This window comes from Aythya ferina (genome assembly GCF_964211825.1).
Source record: "Aythya ferina genome assembly, chromosome: 4".
NCBI lineage: Eukaryota > Metazoa > Chordata > Aves > Anseriformes > Anatidae > Aythya > Aythya ferina.
The window spans coordinates 27,528,354-27,547,162 of record NC_140300.1 but is presented as its reverse complement, the minus strand read 5'-3'; the positions used below and the strand labels follow the sequence as shown (position 1 = coordinate 27,547,162).

The following is an 18,809-nucleotide window of genomic DNA, read 5'->3' as shown; positions in this document are numbered from 1 at the left end:
CACTACAGCCAGCCTATGGCAAAAGGATTATATAAACAAAAGCTAATTTTTGTAATTTCATTTTTGGCATAAAACATAAATTTGTAACTATGAACTAAGAAGTGCTTTTGCTGTTGGAATACATTGCCTTCTTAAGTTCTATTAATCTTCATCCATTACCCTAGGAAGCTGCCAGCTGTATCTTATCATTTCTGTTAAACTGCCGTACCACTCTATATAAACCTTATGATAAGCATTTTCTTTGCTTTGCCTGTGAAATTCTAAATCCATAGGAGTAAATTTAAAAATAAACAAACAAACAAATAAATAAATAATGGTATTTTGATGGAAAAGTCAACTTCTCTAGGGCAGGAAGAGTGAGACTCAGGCTTAATGGTCCTCCTTCTCTTTTCTTCGAGATCCATGTCACTAAATGCTTCTTTCATTTTCTTTATTTGAGAAAATGTCACTTATGGCTGGTTTAGGATTATGCGAGTGATGACACCATTTCATCTGGCTGTGGCATGACACCAATGGAACATGTAAGGTGAGATCAGAGTAAACACAGAACATGGCTGCTTCTGTAGCTGCACAGCACCAGTGTGCTGCTCACAGGACATCCTCAGCCAATAAATATTTGAAACAATTTTGCAAGGCTTTTTGTAATTATAGTATCTTGCTTCATGGTTCAGGAGTGGAGTTCCAGCAAAACTAGACATGTTTGGAATCATGAACCTGACGTGCTTATGTGGCTTCCATTAAACTCATAATTCAATGAAAATAATGCAATTCCTGGCAAAGTTAGCCATTGTATCCTGAGTAATCTCTCGATGAGATTCTTAGTAGCTACTACATTTGGCTTCAAACATAACAAAGTTACAATTCCAGTTCTCTTTGTAGAGCTGACAAACAAACAGATTTTTGAAGGGGGATTTTTGAAGTCTAATGTATTTTGAAATGAAAACAGATGTCTTAAATATAAGCTTTCAACACTTACAGGGTGTTTTGTTATGCATACATGCATAGGAGTTCTTTTTCACTATAGTTTTTATTCTTGGAGTGCTGAATGTGTAGCTGATAATAATAATAAAGCAATAGCATTCAATCTACACAGGAATAAAATTATGGCAAATGAGCAAATCTAAGATAGCATACTACAGTAAGAGTTTCTACTCACAGAAGAAGGAGCATCTGTATTTTGTAAGTGTTTAATATACTCTGAACATAAGGCAGACATAAAATCTTATCTGAATTTAACAGAACTCACAGCCCCATGATTAAATAGGTATTGACAGGGGTAAACCTTTCTAAAGGTAGTGATTGTAAAAGCCAGTGTTTTATTTGGGCTCAAACTGTAAAGCAAGAATATTTTGAAACCCAAAGTAAACACAGAATATTATAGAACTGTCAGACACCTGGGTGAAGTTGGCCTTGCATATTGTCTGATGAGGCATGGTTAAGAAGCAGAAGAAAGTGCCAGAGAAATAAAGGAAAACAGCATAAAAGTACAGGTTGAGGATTAAGAACTCTGTATCAGAAAAAAAAACGGTGTGGTTGAGTTTACAGTTAGGCACCTGCCACAGCTGCAGCGGAAGCACAAAGACTTGCAGGTCGTTTGGTGCCTGTTTACACAACAGTGTTAAGCTTCTTAATCATTACCTTTACCGCTGTTATGCAAATCTCTGTATGTATATTCATACTTATAAACATTAGATAGACTGGGTTGTCATTTTCTCAAGGTTACAGTAAGTTGGCCACAACAAAATACCATTCATTTATTACACCTGTGCTGAAGCATAACCTCATCTCTAGTAAATTAGCCATAAAAACAGGACTAGTAAACACTGAGACTCATTAGAGACTTTTTTCAGTAAAATGTACCATGGGACATACACTAACATTGCTCCAGAGTCATTCCAGTACTGTACTCAGTAGAATGGGTTTTCATTCACTTTAGTATGTATTAGAAATGTCAAGTACAATCAAGTCTGATTATGGGATTTGAGCACTTTGAATCTGCTAGCATTGAATCTGCTAGCACTGCAGGACTTTGCTGTAGAAGAAGTATGCATACAGCTGTACAGCTTTAGAGAAGGTAAAACCCTGTGGTCATTTCACTGCCTTCTGCACTCTGAAAAGTGAAAATCCTAAACCTTGAATATCTGATAATTGTCAGCCATTCGTATCTATTAAAAGATAGGCCAGACTGAGTGTAAAATAGAAACAAGTATATCCAAGAGTCGGATAATAAGCCAGGGCTTAAAAATAATATTACAAGATTTCTTGTGCATAGTGAGGACAGGGTTTAATGTTTTACTCAGAAGTATGTTGACTGTTCCCTGCTGTGACTTTTGATGTCTTTTCATTCACCCTGAACTCCTATTTCCATTAGCAAGAGAACAATGCCCTACAGTGTAATTCTTATGTGGTTTTCCATGCTCTAAATGCTTTTATTACTGATACATTTTTTTTAACTACACTGTGCTTGCATTACTTCAGGTCTTTGTTTCTTGGGGATTTTTTTCAAGCAATTAACAGTCTTTGTGTTTTTCTAATAGACAAACAAACCATTTTTATCATGCTTTGTAATAGTTCCTCTTCTTTCCTCTGCTGTATGCGTATGTGGAGTGTTAATGTTAAATATGCACACTGGGAAAGCTTTGCCATTGGTGTATGTGATGAACTTCAGGATCCTGGCAAACCTGCATTGTTTTCTAAAAGGTTCTTCAGAGAAGCAGCCACGAATCCTGTACATCTTTGTTGAACTTAGCGATATGGTTTAGTGGAGGACTTGTTAGTGTTAGGTCAGAGGTTGGACTCAATGATCTTGAGGTCTCTTCCAACCTAGATGATTCTGTGATTCTTATCCCACTTTGTGAAGCTTCAGCTCCTTGACATCCTTGTAGTCTGACAATAGAAAATTCCACAGCCAAGCACTGAACTCATTATTGGTTATTTTTGATGCCTTTTTTATCTTGATAAAAAATAATAATAATAAAAAAGAGGTGTTTTGTTTTGCTTTCCTAGGAGGGTCAAGGATCTTTCTTTTTGTTTTGTGTTTATTAATCTGAAGCACCTGCATTTATTGGTTTCTATCTATCAAGTTCTGTCCTTTTTCATAGCTCTGGGGTACTTTCTGATAAATCTTAAGGAAAAATAGTGTTTGAGGGACATATTCAATTATGACATCCAATTCTGTCTTCCAAGTTAAAACTAAAAAGAATTCTAACCTGATTTTTAATCAGTACTTTTGCACAAGAAGGTACAGTAACCCAAGCAAATACTATCCCCAGGAACAAGTATGTCCCACGAGGAAATTGTTCCACTGTTCTTTCATTTTATGACCAGCTTAAGCTGAACCAGCTAAGAAATAATTGTTTTCTAGGGTCTCAAGCCACACGGGATTTGCTTATTTAATGTTGTTTTTCACAATAGGATATAGGCAGTATCTTTTTTTTGTGTGTGTGTGTGTGTGTGATTTAAAGGGTACCTCTTAGATCATAGGAGATGTAGGTTTTAACCTATAAGATTAGGATTTATAAGAGCTGTTTTAGGACATAACTCTTGCCAAATCCCCACACAAAGAGGACATTTTGCAGCAGCAATGCTCTGGCTTGGCTCGTAAGAGTGAGATAATACTCCGGGGAAAGGGGCTCCAAATAGCCAGGATTTCTGGAAGCTGAAAGCCTTTTCGGACCAAAGAAAATAAACTGTGACTTACCTGTCATGTTTATTATGAAATATAGACACTGAGGTCATGCAAGAGAAGGCAGTGTAATGCTGATCTCATGAGCTATTAATTTCACGATAAGCACTGAAGCGCTGTGTTGTCATTTAGGCTACTCTACTGAAAACGACTGCCTCGCTGTAAAATAAAGAAACAGGACAGGCTTTATTAAAGTGCAAAATAACAATCTATCGACTTGCTTAATCACAGCGTTCAAACCAAAGCGGATAAGCAACGCTGGGCGACCTGAAATGGCCGAGGGGGGGAACCTGTCGCATCCCCTGCAACGAGGGCCCGGCCGCGGCCAGAAGATGGCGGTGGAGGCCGGGCTGCGGGATGGGGCCTGGCCGGGAAGGGAAGGGAAGGGAAGGGAAGGGAAGGGAAGGGAAGGGAAGGGAAGGGAAGGGAAGGGAAGGGAAGGGAAGGGAAGGGAAGGGAAGGGAAGGGAAGGGAAGGGAAGGGAAGGGAAGGGAAGGGAAGGGAAGGGAAGGGAAGGGAAGGGAAGGGAAGGGAGAGTTTTGCCAGTGCTTCTCCTTCTTAACAACTTCTCAACATCTGCTCTGTTGGCTCTCCTTCGACAAGAAGGCCTGGGTTTAAAATAAAGTACTGTTGAGAGGATAGATGTGAGACATCACACCGCTTTTCCTCCTTTTCCTTCCCCTTTTTCCTCGCGGTGGACGCTCAGTCCTAAAAGGGGTCTCCGAGGTGGTAGCTAGGTGTCACAGAGATTGCTGTACTTCAGTGGCACCTGCCCCAGGGGAACGCTTGATATCTCTACTATAGATCAAAGTCAACCTCATGGAGCAGTTAACATGCAATTTCTGCTTCCCACCTTCTTCCTTTGGTTCTTTCTTTCTTTTCCACCTTAGAAATTGCGCAGCCACAATTCCTATCTGGAAGGAGACTTACTGAAAACAAAGGAGATGAGGCTGGCATCTCCCACAACCTGAACCAGAAGAACTCGGCTACCTTCCTGCATGCGGATTCTTTATCCACCAGTTAGAAGAATCAAAATTGAGGGATCTTTCAGGAGTCTTTTAGTACCCTTTTCATCTGTAAATAAATAAATGATCCAGAACATTTCTCATAAAACAGGAAAAAAATTTTTGAATACTGGATCCTTACAAACCACATTGATTGATTTATGTGTTATATAGGCATTTAAGTTAAATAAAAAGTGCATAGTTGGGGATTTCTTCCCAAGGCAGTTAAGAACATATACAGTTCATTCATACCTTAACAATTGCATGGTTAGGTTGAGAAAACGGCAATGATGTTACAGTAAAAATGAGCAAAAAACTTATGTTTGTTCAACAGCTCAATGCAAATAAAGTTATTTTGGAGAATGGTGGCTGTCTTTCCAAGACACTTAGAAGTGGTCCAAAGTACTGGACCACTTCTAAGTTCCTCCGGTAGGAGGCAGCATGTGTGCTGAGTACTAGTATCAGTAGTTGAGTTTAACCATGTTTTGATGACCTGGACTCCCTCCTTTTGCCACATTCTTGCCATTACAGCTTTCAGCTTTCCTCCCAAGTGGGAGAGGTACCAGGAAGCTGCTTAAAAGGCTACCTATCTGGGGGATTCTTCATTATGTTGGAGAGGAAGCGTCGCTTAATAACTTATAATTCTGGAGCAATGTATTCTGAAGAAAATGTAAGAGGTTAATGGCAGGCTACAAGCTATTCAGTGTTCAAAAGATATTTAAGTAATGCCCTCAGCGATATCCTTTAACTTTTGGTTAGCCCTGAAGTGGACAGGCAGTTGGACTTGATGAACTTTGTAGGTCTCTTCCAACTGAACTCTTCTAATATTTTTTGTATTATTTATTACTTATTATATATTATTTAATCTCAGCATTTTTGTCTTTATGAGGATGTTGCACTTATATCAGTTGCAGCAGTTAGAAACCTCATCAGTCATTAGTATTTTCCAGTCAAGCTTTTTATGCAACCGTCTGCACAGATAGGCTTCTTGAGCAGATAAGCATATGAAAATGTCGTGCCTTTGATTGACGTAAATCACTTTAAAGTTTTAGGCATTTTTTGCGTCTTTGATCTCCTTTTTTACATTGAGTGACAAGAGACTGACACAAAATTAAATTGCTTTTAGTCAGGGTGAGGCAAACAGTGAAGGGCTGGTGGTTTTCCCAACATTATGTGGATTTTCAAACTTAATTTTTTTCATACACAAGGGTCGTTGCCATTTTTTGAGAGTGGCTGAGAATAAAGCAAAGCTGAGCAGTGAAAGAAGTCACTGGTTTTGCAGATTTGCATGAGTACAAGGCTTAAATGAGACTTTTTACCAAGGTGAGAGAAGGTCACGTTGCTTCTGCTTCATCGCTTAAAAAAGCATTGCTGTCTGAAAGTCCGATGTGCGTGAAGCAGACACTACATGAACTTTACAGCTGTGTAACTGACCCAAAAATAAGCACAGGAAATGGTTTATGCAGTAATATTTTGAATGCCAAAAACCATTCAGGTTATTAAATTGTTGCATATGCTTCCTATTTAACTCTGTCCTTCCTGGCCACTTCAGCCTTGCTCAGTGCCACAATCCCAAAAAGGTACTTTCTGAAAAGCAGCCATGCTGTCTCTGATGATGAAGAAAGTGACAGACCATGCAGGAGGAAGCTAGGTTAAAAACTGCAGTTTTGATGTTTGAATTACTCTAGAAATAAATGGGATTCCTTCTTGCTTTTCCCTAGTAGCATAAATTTAAGACATAGAAGATGGCTTCTATTTGTTCTTCTTATTTATTTATTTTTTCAAATTTTCATCTGCAAACGGATTGTGTTTGTTGGAAATTCAGGTGTGGTTTGTGTTAGGCTTGCATCACAGGTGTGTGGAATCAAAAGTTCACATCAGGAGTAGGGGTAGAACCAGTACAGGGATTTCTGACAGCACATTAAAGATGCTAAATCTTTGACCTACAATACAATCAACATTAGAAAGGTTTTGGCGGACTTACTCACATTTGTTCTCATTTCTTTATGATTGAGATTGCTGTGCTATGTGATGTTTCAGCATATGATTGTACTTAATAACTTTCCTGTCTGAATTCAGCTACCTGTAACTTTATATTGCTAATATACTGTTACTGTGCTGTAAACTACACATAACTGGGTGACTGGATGCAATCTGCTGTGAGAAAATAGAGTTGTATTCCTTTTAACTTGGACATTACTGTCGTTAGGTAAACACTGAATTTGTGCTGTTAATATGATACTTTGGCTTCTGATCTTTGTACCTAGGAGAAAGAGAGGTAGTCAGGTATAAAATACATCATTTCTGCTGACTAAGGTTAGCAGCAAAGGACAAGAAAGAGAAAGACGATGTCTGCCGAAACACCCAAAGAGGAAAACCAGACACCTCCACCTGTGCAAGTTGGATGGGTAAGCTGTGTTTCCTCCCTTTTCTTCTTGATGCTATTGCTAGGGAATAAGTGGGAGTTTGCTTTGTTCATTCTCACTGAAGAGAGAAACAGAGATCCTTTACCTTAAGCGTGTAGATGAAGAGAAGAAAGGGCTATGTGTGCTAACTTCTTATTCACCGGTCAGAAGACAAGGCATTTTTGAGTCTTAAGCCCCTGGTAGTGGTCTCATCATTTATGCTACATGAATTACATCAGTTACAAACTGTCAGAGCCTTGGTGTCTGAGTATTCATTCAGTATAATCTGTCCCCGTGTCGAGGTGTGTGTGTGTGTATGTGTGTGTATGTGTATATTCAGAGCATGAACCTGCCCTAGTGCTTTACAGAAGCTGAGAGATCCCCTCAGCTGGAGAAGTCAGCTACCCATGGGGGGTCAGACTTTACCATAAGCATGTAGTGGGGATTCCTTTTTCCCAAAATGAATTTAAAAGTGCTGTGACCTTGCTGGTAATCAGTTGCCGTCAGAGAGCAGCAGAAGTGAGCTGCTCTGTGAGGAAAGGTGACCTGGGAGACCCAAGTGGCAGCAAGGCAGGCAGGGGTTGTGACCTCATGTGCAAGGAGTACAATCCCACAGTACCCAAAAAAAGAGGAGCACGGTAGATCCAGTGATATTAACCAGGGTCAGACAACACTGATTGATTGCTGGGCAAGTCCGTAGGAATAAGGCAGGTGTGAGGGTAAAGCAGGAGGTCAAGTTAGCAAGGCAAGGTAAGATCCTCATGGCAAACAGCCAGGTAGAGGCATACCTACAGCACAGTTACAGCAAGGGCGTGACCTTAAATTCCGTTCCTGAGGCAAGAGGCGGAGACCTGGGGCACAGCTTCTTGCAGCTCTTTTCTCCCAGTTTACCTGTTTTCGCAGAAATCTAATTCAGTGCTGTACAACCACGCCATATGAGAGCTGACTTTGAGCCCCAAGTAATACCCTGGCAGGGTGTGTATTGGGGCAGAAAGGTTGCAAAGCCTGTTGCTGATCTCAAGGCTCTGGCACTCATTACCTTATCTTTCACTTAGCCTGTTTGGATTTTATTGTATTTGCTGTGACCTTTCTGCGAAATCAGTTTGAAGTCAGTGCTCTGGGGTTTATGCAAGCAGCACTGCTGTTAACTTCAGTGGGAGCAGTGCTTGAAAAAGGATAAAGATTATTAATTAGCTAAAATGTGAAATGGGTGGCTGCAGCTAATAAATGCATTTTCTTGTTATGTTTACAAAATTATGGGCCAGTTGGGCATAAAATGAGTCAGTGTCCTGTAGTAGCCCAATGTGCTCTTTTTCCCAAGATACCACTTTTTCTTTGAAATGTAAGTTTTTGCTTTCAATAATAGGTACATTTGTAGGTGGTGCGGTCTTACAGAAAAATGCTAACATTGCAGCTAATTTTACCTGGTAATGGCTACAGAGATTCTGGAACAAGAATTTGGGAGTAAGGACTGTCCTGTATATTTCAGATGTCCAGTAATGATACCATAAGTGCTAACAGTGATAACCAAGTCATCTCTTAAAGAAAGAAAAATAATCTACTGATAATCACATCTCAATACTCAGGACAGCAGAATGAAAGAGAGAATACTGACACTTTTTCTTCAATTAGAATAAAAAGGGGGAAAAGAGCCATCCATCAAACTAAAACCAAACCTGTTGGCAAGCTAATTATTACAAAGGTGGAGCCGGTATAATTGACTTCAGTTAATGTCAAAAATATGTTTAATCTGCTCAGAGAGAAAGTCAGGCTAGTCAGGGGAATCTGACAGAGCTCATGCTGATCCTGTTCTGAATACCTGCAAAATCTACTCTTGCTGAACTTGAGCTGACTTCAGAACTGGGCAGAATTTCGTTTTTAGAAACTACCACACTGACTTTACTTCCTGTAAGCTCTTTCTCAGAAAGCTGTTTTAGCTCATGAGAATAAAATGGCCAACAGAAATAAAGCAACATACTTCTGGGGTAAGTAGCAACTGAGCTATTTTGGGAAAGTGTAGGTCAACAGGATGAGCAGTTTTAACCTGTGTAGTTCTTTCTGTGACTGTATCAGGTTGTAAAGCATTAAATCACACTGCTATCAACAAAACAAGGAGTTTCACTTGTTTGGATGGTTCTTGCATGGTATTTTATTCACATGTTAAATTATTTGTCTTTTTTAATGGATTTATTTTTTTCTTCCCATGAGGTTAAATTCAGTAAGCTTTATCCTTTCAGCCAATGTTCTATTGTCCCAGCTCACAAGTTCACAGTGATGGAGAGATTGCAAAGATCCGCAAAGAATGCAAAAAGGAAAGTTTCTGGTACAGAGGTGAGTGATCTGAGCTTTTTCTTAACACAACAGTAACGATTTCTTGATTTAGCCGCAAAACTGCCTGCAAAATGCCATGACACTTATTGCAGTACATTGTTTTTAAAATTGAATATTACTGGGGGCTAACTCTGCCACTGTAGTCTAAGCTGAGGAATACTTCAGTATAAAATTATTAGATTATTTGTGTAATAATTGTAGGTAAAGGTGGCTGAATTAAACTCTTTTTTAATATGAACTTTAACAATCATAGAAGTGGCATTATTCATAAAGTCAGTAATTAAAACAATAGGATTTTTTAACTTTTTTTGCGTATTTATGTGTGCATTTGAATGAAAGAGAGGCATGGCTAGGTGGCTTGGGCTTGTGAAATTCTTTAGTGCTAGGACATCTAAAAGATTAATATTTGGAGTTTTAGTGCCTTTTAAGCTCACCACGTCGGTTTGTATCTAGATTATACATTTTTTTAAGAAGGTTGAAATGTATTTCAGCATTTAACTGGAGCTGCTGTCATTACTTGTGTTGCCGTATGGAGTTACTAAGATTACAGAAGCTAATATTTAGTACATACGTGTAATGTGTTAGCTCCAGATGTCACAGCATGCCTAAGGTCTGGCAACGTGTGAGCGCATCCTTGCTTTGAAGAGCTAGTAATCTGAACAAGCAGGAGCTGTAGGGAATTAAGATAGTACAGTGTGTAAGTTTTTAGAAAATAAGTAATGTATTCAACATTATAATCATATAAAACATGGATTTAACATATTAAAGTTATATATTTAGCAAATAAGTAACAATTTTTGGCTAATCCCAGATACGTTCCTTCTTTTTATTTTTACAGCTCTTCCTTTGTCTCTTGGGAGCATGCTTGTCACCCAGGGACTAGTCTCGAAAGGTAAGTAGAAAAAAATACACGATGGGCCTAAGTTATGAAGTTGAGATTCTGGAATTCCAACTGAAACACAAATTTCCCCAGTGCCTGCTGTTTTTCAAGATCAATATTCTTCTCACTCATCATGGTGGTTATAATGATTTGTTCATTGTGTATGCGTTGCCGCATTCATTCTTTTGAAAGAACATGAACTGAAAAGAGAGTTCATGAATTAAAAGACTGGCGGCTAGATTCTGTCACCATGATCAAGTGTACTCGGGTAGAGGCTTCTCTGGGGCTGCTTGTGGGGCAGGGGATTGTACAACCTGAGCAGGGGCATCCGAATCTGGTGCTGTAACTCTGTTTGAATAATGCTGGCAGTCATTTTACAGTGACCACACAGCCATATGAATACAGCTTTGGTGCAAAGGGACGAGGAATGCTGCCAAAGCGAGGAGACAGAGGGATCTTTATAGGGGTGGCCTGCAATCTGCAGGCCAACACAAAAGAAAATTGTATTCTGTTTATGTGGTGAGTGAGCCTGCTTCTACACATTGCACCTTGAGTTCCCCTTCTGGGGATCAGGACTAATAACAAGATCAAGGATAGTGTTTCGGGTGAAGGGCATCCACCCTGAAGACTGCTTTGATGAGTATATCCCACAGGAGAAAATAAGTTGGTCCTTCAGCCTGTGTCAGCAGCTGGTTACAGCTACAGCAGATGGGAGGAGAGAGAAGTCACAGGGGCTGAAGGAAGGAGACAAGAATGCAGGGGCTCCAAGGGACAGGTGGAGGAGCAAATGGAGGAGGTGGAAATGGCTCAGCCTTTTCTCACTGTGTGTGGCTGCAAGTCCCTTAGTTTTATCCAGTCACTATGGCCATGCTTCCTGCCTCAACTCACTCAATTCTAAACTGAGACGGTCAAGAGGACCAGAGTGGGGAACCTGAGAGCTGTGCTAGACCACAAGGGGCTAACACGGATTGCCTGAGGCATCCTTGACCTGTGAGCTTGTAGGCAGACGGGGAGGGAAAGGGCAAGGGTAAGTGTGTGAGGGAAGGCAAGGGATTGCATACATGTTGCTGAAAAGGGTGAGCAGTGATGGGAAGGGTGCGGAATGGTCACAGTAGCCAGCATGCTCTGGCACTGGATCATCTTTGTAGTTTTTCTCCATTGTATCTGGACATTTCCAGGCTCATTCCAGGCTGAATGCTCCTCTGTATAATTGCTGCTCTCAGACGACTGCAGCACATTGGCTCTAGAAGAAGCTAGAGCTTCCTTCAGAGCCTCATTAACACTGTCTGAATGTATGTAGCAGCAAACCCTGTGCTTACTTCCCTTCTCCTTGCCATGGCAATCTTGCTGCGTGGAGCTCCCGTCCACAGCATGGTGCTCCCATGCCAGGCACACGCTGTCAGAGGCATACTGGCTCCAGTTCCTGGTGCTAACTGGGGAGAGCTGGATTTTGGTGGGAAAACCTAAAAACAATCTTTTAGTCTTATTACTTGTTCATCACACTGTATTCTCTTAAAGGCCAGTTTGTTAGTAGGATCTCTCCCCTCCAGAGGAGGCAGATAGGTATCTGTGGTACAGTTCACCCTAATCTGATCAATACCATTAGGAGACAATCGCAGAGGAGTTTGGGACTGCTCCTCTCAGCACAAGGAGCAGGACCCTAAGTAAGAGACCTGAGATCACTATTACATATAAGGTTGGTTTGTGCTGAAACATGAGCCATCATCTCCTCCCGCAGTGCTGCAGGTGTCGCCATTGGGAGCCATGCCGCTTTCATATCGATTCACACTCCAAACCACTGCCTGAAATGAGTCCTGCAAATTCCAGATATGTTTTTCCTCCTGTGATTTAGGACTGCACCAAAACAGACACACTAAGAACTAGTGGAATGCAAAATGTCCTGGTGTTCCTAAATCTAAGTGGATTTTATATTGTTTTGTACATTCTTCACCTTCAGAACTCAAAAAGTGTGTATGAAAAGTACCATCTTTGATTTTGAATGCTGGTGAATTTCTCAATTGAATAAGCATTCTATTTTCTTTTATTATAGGCATTTTGTCAGCAAACCCAAAACTTGGAGCATTACCTAAGATGGCAAGTAAGTTGGACCTAATTCTACAATAAAGTAAAGATTATTTACAGGCAATGTGCAGAGCCCAGATGCATCTCTCTGAATCTCTTCTCAAACTCTTCCTTTTTGGAAATTATGAGGCCAGAGTGATTTGGGAAACCAGAATTCTCTTGAGTTTAAAAATAAATATATATGAAATAAATATATATGAAATAAGATTTTTATAATGAAAACATACTCAGTGTTAGCTTATATTTACTATCCTCTCAATTTGGTAAAAACTCACAGCACCTTTGTTTTATAAATATATAATCACCCGTGCTTAGCAGATCACATAGTTTACAATATCAAGGAACAACTGTACTCTGCTATAGAATATAGTATGTTCCTTTCCATATGTTCATTTGATATATCCTGTCTAGTTTATGACTGTGTTGACAAAAGAAAAAAAAGCACAGAGACTGTACAAGACAGTAATGTGACTTTTAAATGGCAAGAAATGGAGCTGATTGCTTTTACAGCGGAAGTTCAATGGAAAATTGAGGATGTTGAAGTAATATTCTTATTCTAAAAATAATATCCTATTATTTTGAAATAATCCCTGTATAACTTTATATATGCTTGTAACATTCCTTGGAGAAAACATGCTACATACACTTCATCATAGGATTAAACTGTAGCTACTTGTGGACTCTTGATGTAAACTCGTGCATTAATGTTTTGTTATCTGCTTTTGTAGTTGCTGGTGTCTTAGGCTATGGCATAGGAAAGATGTCATACATAGGAGAATGCCAAAAAAAGTTCCAGAAAAGTGGTTATGGTCCGAAAAAGAAAAGGTTTGTATTTATTTAAATCATTATTCCTAGATCAAAATAGTCTAAAAATAGTAAAGATGATGCAGCAAAACTATGAATGTAAATGCTGTGGTCAGGTCATGAGGTGTTACTTCTCTTATGTTCTTAGACTACATGTGACAGTATTAGGAGCTACTAAATATTCTTTGGAAAATGCAAATTACACTTAATGTAATATCTGTTACTAGGAAAACCTTGATTTAGATCAAATTATTGTACTTCTGGTGATGGTACAACAGTTAGCAGTTCTCTTTTCACTTAACATTGTTCCTTACAAAGTGTCACACAATCTTCTATGATATCACCTGGGCCTTTGAGTCCTCCTTGGTACCATACATCAGGCCAGCTATTCTGCAGATTTTTTTTTTTTTATACTATTCTCATACTTTAACAACAATTTCAACCTTAACACACATTTCAACTTCCTTTACTTTGTCTGAGCGTACACTGTCATGTCAAATCACGAAGAGCACCGACTGCAAAGACATTTTTTCCTCCTTGCAACCCTGTGTCCTAGATGTCAATGCTTGCCACCTGTCAGCTCCATGCTTTAGTCATTGTTTTCTAAACTCGATGTGAAATACTCTTTCCTGTCAAATCGCACTTTGACTTTCCTTCTAACCTCCTCCTTCAGCTGCCAGTACTACTTTTCATTCCCAGTATGGTTTCTCATATGCATCTTTCACACATAAAACACACTTCCAAAACTCCTTGTCATTCCTCTATAACAAAACCTTTGCTCCTAGCTCTGGTTGGTTACTATTGCTAGGTGCATGACAAGGACCATCTTTTCCTGCTTAGACATTCCTGTTATATTTTGGTGATTGCAGGAAGTGGTAGTTAAGAATAATAGTTAATGGGGTGGCACTGGTAGATACATGTAGATGTAATCTTCAGTTTATGTGAATTAAATTACAACAAGTGGAGAACACAGGCAAGCTTACTTCTTCAAGAACATTTATCAGTACGCTATACGGTTGTATTAGAAGAAATCCAGCCAAATTCTTGAGTGCTTTATTTGCTTTCTATATTGTAGGCATTGTCATCATGTTTGCAAAGAATGTGAAGCAAAACTGAAATCAAAGGAGAAAGAAGGCTCAATTCCTTCAGGATCTTAGTCCCAGGTAGGCATCCTTGACATTTAAAATAAGTTTTCATTTTATTTTCCATGCTGAGTTTATTCTTCATGCTGTGCATTATCCAAGGAAATATTATCTAGCCATGGTTAGATTTTTTTTTCTACTTACATAGATATTTTTTTTGCTTTACATACCTTTCATGTTAATTTTAAACACCTAATTTCTGAAGAATTTCTAATTTTTCTGTAACTATTTTAATAAGAGTACTGTGTATTTACCTAATTGGAATTCATTTTTATTGGCTATTTGTATGAAAACAAATGTAACTCCTTTCTATTTCTAACTTTTTAACTTAAGAATCAAATAATTATGGCTAATGTTGGTATTTTAAAATACATTGAGATACTGAGATACTTCGAAAAGCAGACATGTTTGTGGGTGGATTTGTTTATTTTTTATTATTTTTTTTTATTTCCCCCCCCTGCATCCAGTACTATGGTTTTGTCAGAGCCTTAGTGAGGGCACTACAAAAGCAGTGCTGTCCTGGGAGGACATGGGGGTGAGAAATGAAAGAACAACCCCTCGGCGTGGTGGGGGAGATGACCCATGTGATATTTTCTCCCCAGAAAGAGGAAAGGCCCCTTGGAGAAAAAGGAGGGATTACAGGCTGGAAAGCAGGAGAGTGTTTAAATGCACTTTCACTCTTTGTCTATGAAAAACAGGCGTGCAGCTGGGCTTTCTAAAAGCATTTTCACACATTCTGCTTGTGGTAATCTGGCCTACATTTCTCACAGGCAGGAGAATGTGTGAAAGTGTTTGCAGCTTGGCTGCAGGGAAGAGAGGGAACAGAGGGCCTGTTTGAAATCCTGCCATGTGAGTTTCTTACGGCTCTAAGTGTAGCTCGGAACAGAAGTCTGATGTGGAAGTGATTGGATTAAGTCTCTTTGGCCTGTATTACATCGGAATTTAGACAAGGATGTCAATAATGGTCCCTTTCTTGCTCTGAAGTGCACTGCTGCAGACAGTCCTTAAGGAGTATCCTCGCAGAACCTGCTTACCTGCCCAGAAGCAGAGATTTTAAAGGGTGTTTCAACAGCAAGAGTTGTTACAAAGGAAGCTGTTAGAATAAATTTCCTATTTTCATCAACCTTGCCACTGCTTGAGTGTTTTATGTCAAGAGCTGCAAGGGTTCAGCAACTGTCAGAAAAGACACTTCGGCTCAGGCTCACCTCATAGGATTGCTGCCAAATCAGGCAGAGCATCTCTTGTGGAGATCATGGAGCCATGTGGCCAGCCAGATTGGCTTCCTGCTTTAGCTAAAAATCAAGTCCTTGAGGAAAGGGAGGGAAAAAAAAAAAAAAAAAAAAAAAAAAAAAGAAAAGAAAAACACAAAGCCAGAAAACCTTTCTGAAGGGTGACTTGCTAGTACCAGCACAAAGGGAGAGAGCCAGACATAGCTAACTGTGATGGAATGACACCCAAAATCCACTAGCAGTCATGAGTTTCTTTATGCCCTTGCACTGTGCTGATTTTAAGTGCCTTTGCAGATTTTCTCTCAAGTTAATATTTCCTTACGTAGGCCAATATTCTCACCCATTTAAAATAAAGGCCCCAAAGCATATTCAGTTGAGGATGAACACTTACTACCTGAGTATTGAATTAAGCATTGATGGCTGCGGTGGGATTTGCCTCCAGTATTTGTCAGGGCTGGATCTTGCTGAACCTAAAGTCCAAATACAGGAGACCTTTACTTTCTCAGCCTTTTCCCTTTTTCAGACTTCCTGAAAGTGTTGTACACCTTCTGGTGTGTAAGTACCAATTAGCTTTTAAACAAATTCCAAATTGTCTCAAATACAAAAGAATCTTGCAGCTGTATGAAGGGAAGAATGCAGGACGCCACAGGTGCCTCTATGTTCTTCCCAAAATGGGTCCTGGGATTTCTGTTGCGTGACTGTGCTAAGCATGCATCCCAAGCTTTGGCATTGCCTAGGAGGATCGCCCAGTTAAAATTGTGCTCGTGCTGCTGAGTCTCAAGGGCAATTTCTGTTATCCTCAGGGACTTTGCAGAATTCTCAAAGCAATCACCAAGAAGCTGCACATTCCTCGTTGAAAATAATGTGCCACTCAGCTTAATGATTTAAATGATGTGTACTTTTCTCCAATTTACAGATCTGGTGAAGATGACAAAAATTCTATGGATCAGCCTCTTCTTTCAAGTCTTTATTTTGTAGAGAAGACATAATGCATAATTTTAGTTTCGTGTAAATCACCTTAATTGAAGTAGCTGCATAGTCTTAACATGGTTCTGTCCATAGTAAATACCCGTTTCTTGTAATATATTTTTTTAGATTTTCCTCTCTTTTTTTTTTTTTTTTTTTTTTTCCTCCTCCCTTCAGTGCAGTTTAGCACTTTGTGCTGGAATAGTAGAGAAAGAAACCTGAGGGTAGGTTCTGTATACAAACAGCAGAACATACAAAATTTCATGCTGTATCTCAGCAAATAAAGAGCAGACACTTCCTCAAACAACAACAACAAAAAATCATAAAATGGTGTTGCCTTGAAAACCAAAAGCACAGCTTCTGAAAGGCTGCCTTCACGGTCAGTCAGTTAAGCCTGTCTTCTGTGGTTTTGGTTGGTGAGTTTTTGTTCTATGCTGTGCCTACAGCTTGTATCCCCTCTTGAACTACCTGAACACAAAAAGACTCCGCAAGCAGGAAGTGTAGAATGTAAAAGAAGAAAGTAACTATTAACTGGTTACAACAAGCAAAAAATATTCCATATTTAACAAGCTATTAGATTAAATGCTCACCACCTTGATAAGGCCGGGCTCTCAGAGGTTGTTCCTGTGGTCACCGTTACCTCTTGGGGGCTAGTGGATGGGTGAAGACAGCTTTGCTGCTTAATGGTTGCTCTAAATGTAACTTTGTTCAGGTTCCCTATTACTTTCCTGTAATAAATTTACTGTTATACAAAAATGGATGTTTTTTCTTGCTTAAATTTATTTCCATACTTTGCAAGAGTCACTGCTCTGATGAGCTAATTGTGTTAATTTAGGTTCATGACTTACTGTGGTACTGTTATGAAAAAGGGCCCTTTGTGAATCTAAGCTGCATTAGCACTAAATTTGTGCATATCAAAGGAAAAATGAGCACAGTTTATGGGCAAGCTGTTCTTTAGAAGGTGTTTAAAAGCATTTTTCTGTACTTCAGGGGATTTATGGCCAAATAATTCTTTAAGCCTGTCAAGTGTCAAGCTCCACATAATACTCCTTGGTTTGGGAATTAACAGGGCTGTATGTTTTGGTAAGGCTAGTATTTAATTTTGTTAAAATACAATTTCTCCTGTGTTGCTTGACCAACAAATCTAGTCGAGTGTGAAGCCAGGCAACAAGCCTTTGTAATGAGATCGTAGTCATGTTGCAATATTTCTTAAGCATAACTTCAACATTTTTAAATAGCATAAAGTGTAAGGCAACTGACTCCCCTAAAAGCACCAGCTATAAAAGGATAAGGAAGACTCACAACACACTGTGTACCCTGTTTGTTAGATAAAACTGGGGCCAACTGGCTTTCTTTGTGCTGTGCCTCACATGTGTTAAGCATTGTTTATATAGTGCTAAAACTTTTTGTCGTATTTTCTTGTCCTAGTAAATGATACACATTCCCTTTTGGCAGGAAGATGCTACAAAAAGAGTAAAAAAAATCCAATGAACGTACACAGCTTCCTACTAGACACTAGACCTGCTGGCCCAGGCCAAGGGGATGTGTGAAGATGCAGCTAGCTCGGGTACCGCTCTGGTACCACCCAGAGTGATGCTAATTTGGGAGAACAAGTTTTCACAGCAGGACGCTAACACCTTACAAAGATATTAATGTGTTTTGGAAAGAGTGGACACGTGGACAAAGGGATCCACTCCATCCTGTGCATCTGCTTAGTAGTTTGGTTTGTTTTGAGAAGGATTCCAATGAATTAGGTTCTGAAGAAATAAATGGGACAATTCTCAAGGACAGTTTAAAATCTAGAAGGTTTGAGATGGCTTCTGGTCAACGCACTGACAGAGAATCTGCCAAAGGAAACATGACCGCATTTATTGATGACAAAATGACAGAAGAGCTTAAAAAAAAACCTCAGTACTAAGAGACTGAGTAATAAGCCTCATTGTCAGCAGCAGCACATGAGAAAAAATGTTAATTGCATCATATGGCTGGTTTTAAATTGCTCTGACATTCTCAGTATGGAGACTGGGGAGTCATGTTGCATGGTTTTCTGAGACAGCAAATTGGTGGTCTATGACAGCCAAAAGGCCAACAGAACATTAAAAATTCCTAGGAAAATACAGGCTTGTAATACACACTGTGCCCTCATCATGAACAGTGCGGTGCTTCCGCTCAAAAAGTGCACAACAGAGCTGAGAGACAGAAAAGGGGAGGGGAAAAAATGATCAGAAAATGGTAGAAAATGGGTTCTTCTCATGAGATTCAGTAAATAACTCTCCAGGTA

At 39.5% G+C, this 18,809-nt stretch overlaps 1 protein-coding gene across 3 annotated transcripts; it reads left to right on the top strand.

Moving 5' to 3' along the window:
• The first annotated feature begins 6,998 nt into the window (after window positions 1-6,998).
• OCIAD2 (OCIA domain containing 2) lies at window positions 6,999-17,284 on the top strand. 3 transcript variants are annotated; one of them, XM_084518263.1, is made up of 7 exons: window positions 6,999-7,097; window positions 9,332-9,425; window positions 10,264-10,317; window positions 12,356-12,403; window positions 13,116-13,212; window positions 14,267-14,354; window positions 16,479-17,284. In XM_084518263.1, the coding sequence occupies exons 1-6, from the start codon at window positions 7,038-7,040 to the stop codon at window positions 14,346-14,348; spliced, it is 435 nt and encodes a 144-aa protein (XP_084374389.1). In that variant the 5' UTR covers window positions 6,999-7,037; the 3' UTR covers window positions 14,349-14,354; window positions 16,479-17,284. The 3 variants fall into 3 exon arrangements, with proteins under 3 accessions (XP_084374389.1, XP_084374390.1, XP_084374391.1); XM_084518264.1 differs by lacking the exon at window positions 16,479-17,284 and adding an exon at window positions 15,318-15,456 and having other exon boundaries at window positions 7,006-7,097; XM_084518265.1 differs by lacking the exon at window positions 6,999-7,097 and adding an exon at window positions 9,103-9,238.
• The last annotated feature ends 1,525 nt before the right edge of the window (window positions 17,285-18,809 follow it).

Bases quoted from the DNA above. Each gene is read 5' to 3' on its own strand.
- OCIAD2 (XM_084518263.1), top strand. From the start codon at position 7,038: ATGTCTGCCGAAACACCCAAAGAGGAAAACCAGACACCTCCACCTGTG. The intron at 9,426-10,263 runs GTGAGTGATCTG...TTATTTTTACAG, and splicing joins GGAAAGTTTCTGGTACAGAG to CTCTTCCTTTGTCTCTTGGG. The intron at 13,213-14,266 runs GTTTGTATTTAT...TCTATATTGTAG, and splicing joins TATGGTCCGAAAAAGAAAAG to GCATTGTCATCATGTTTGCA.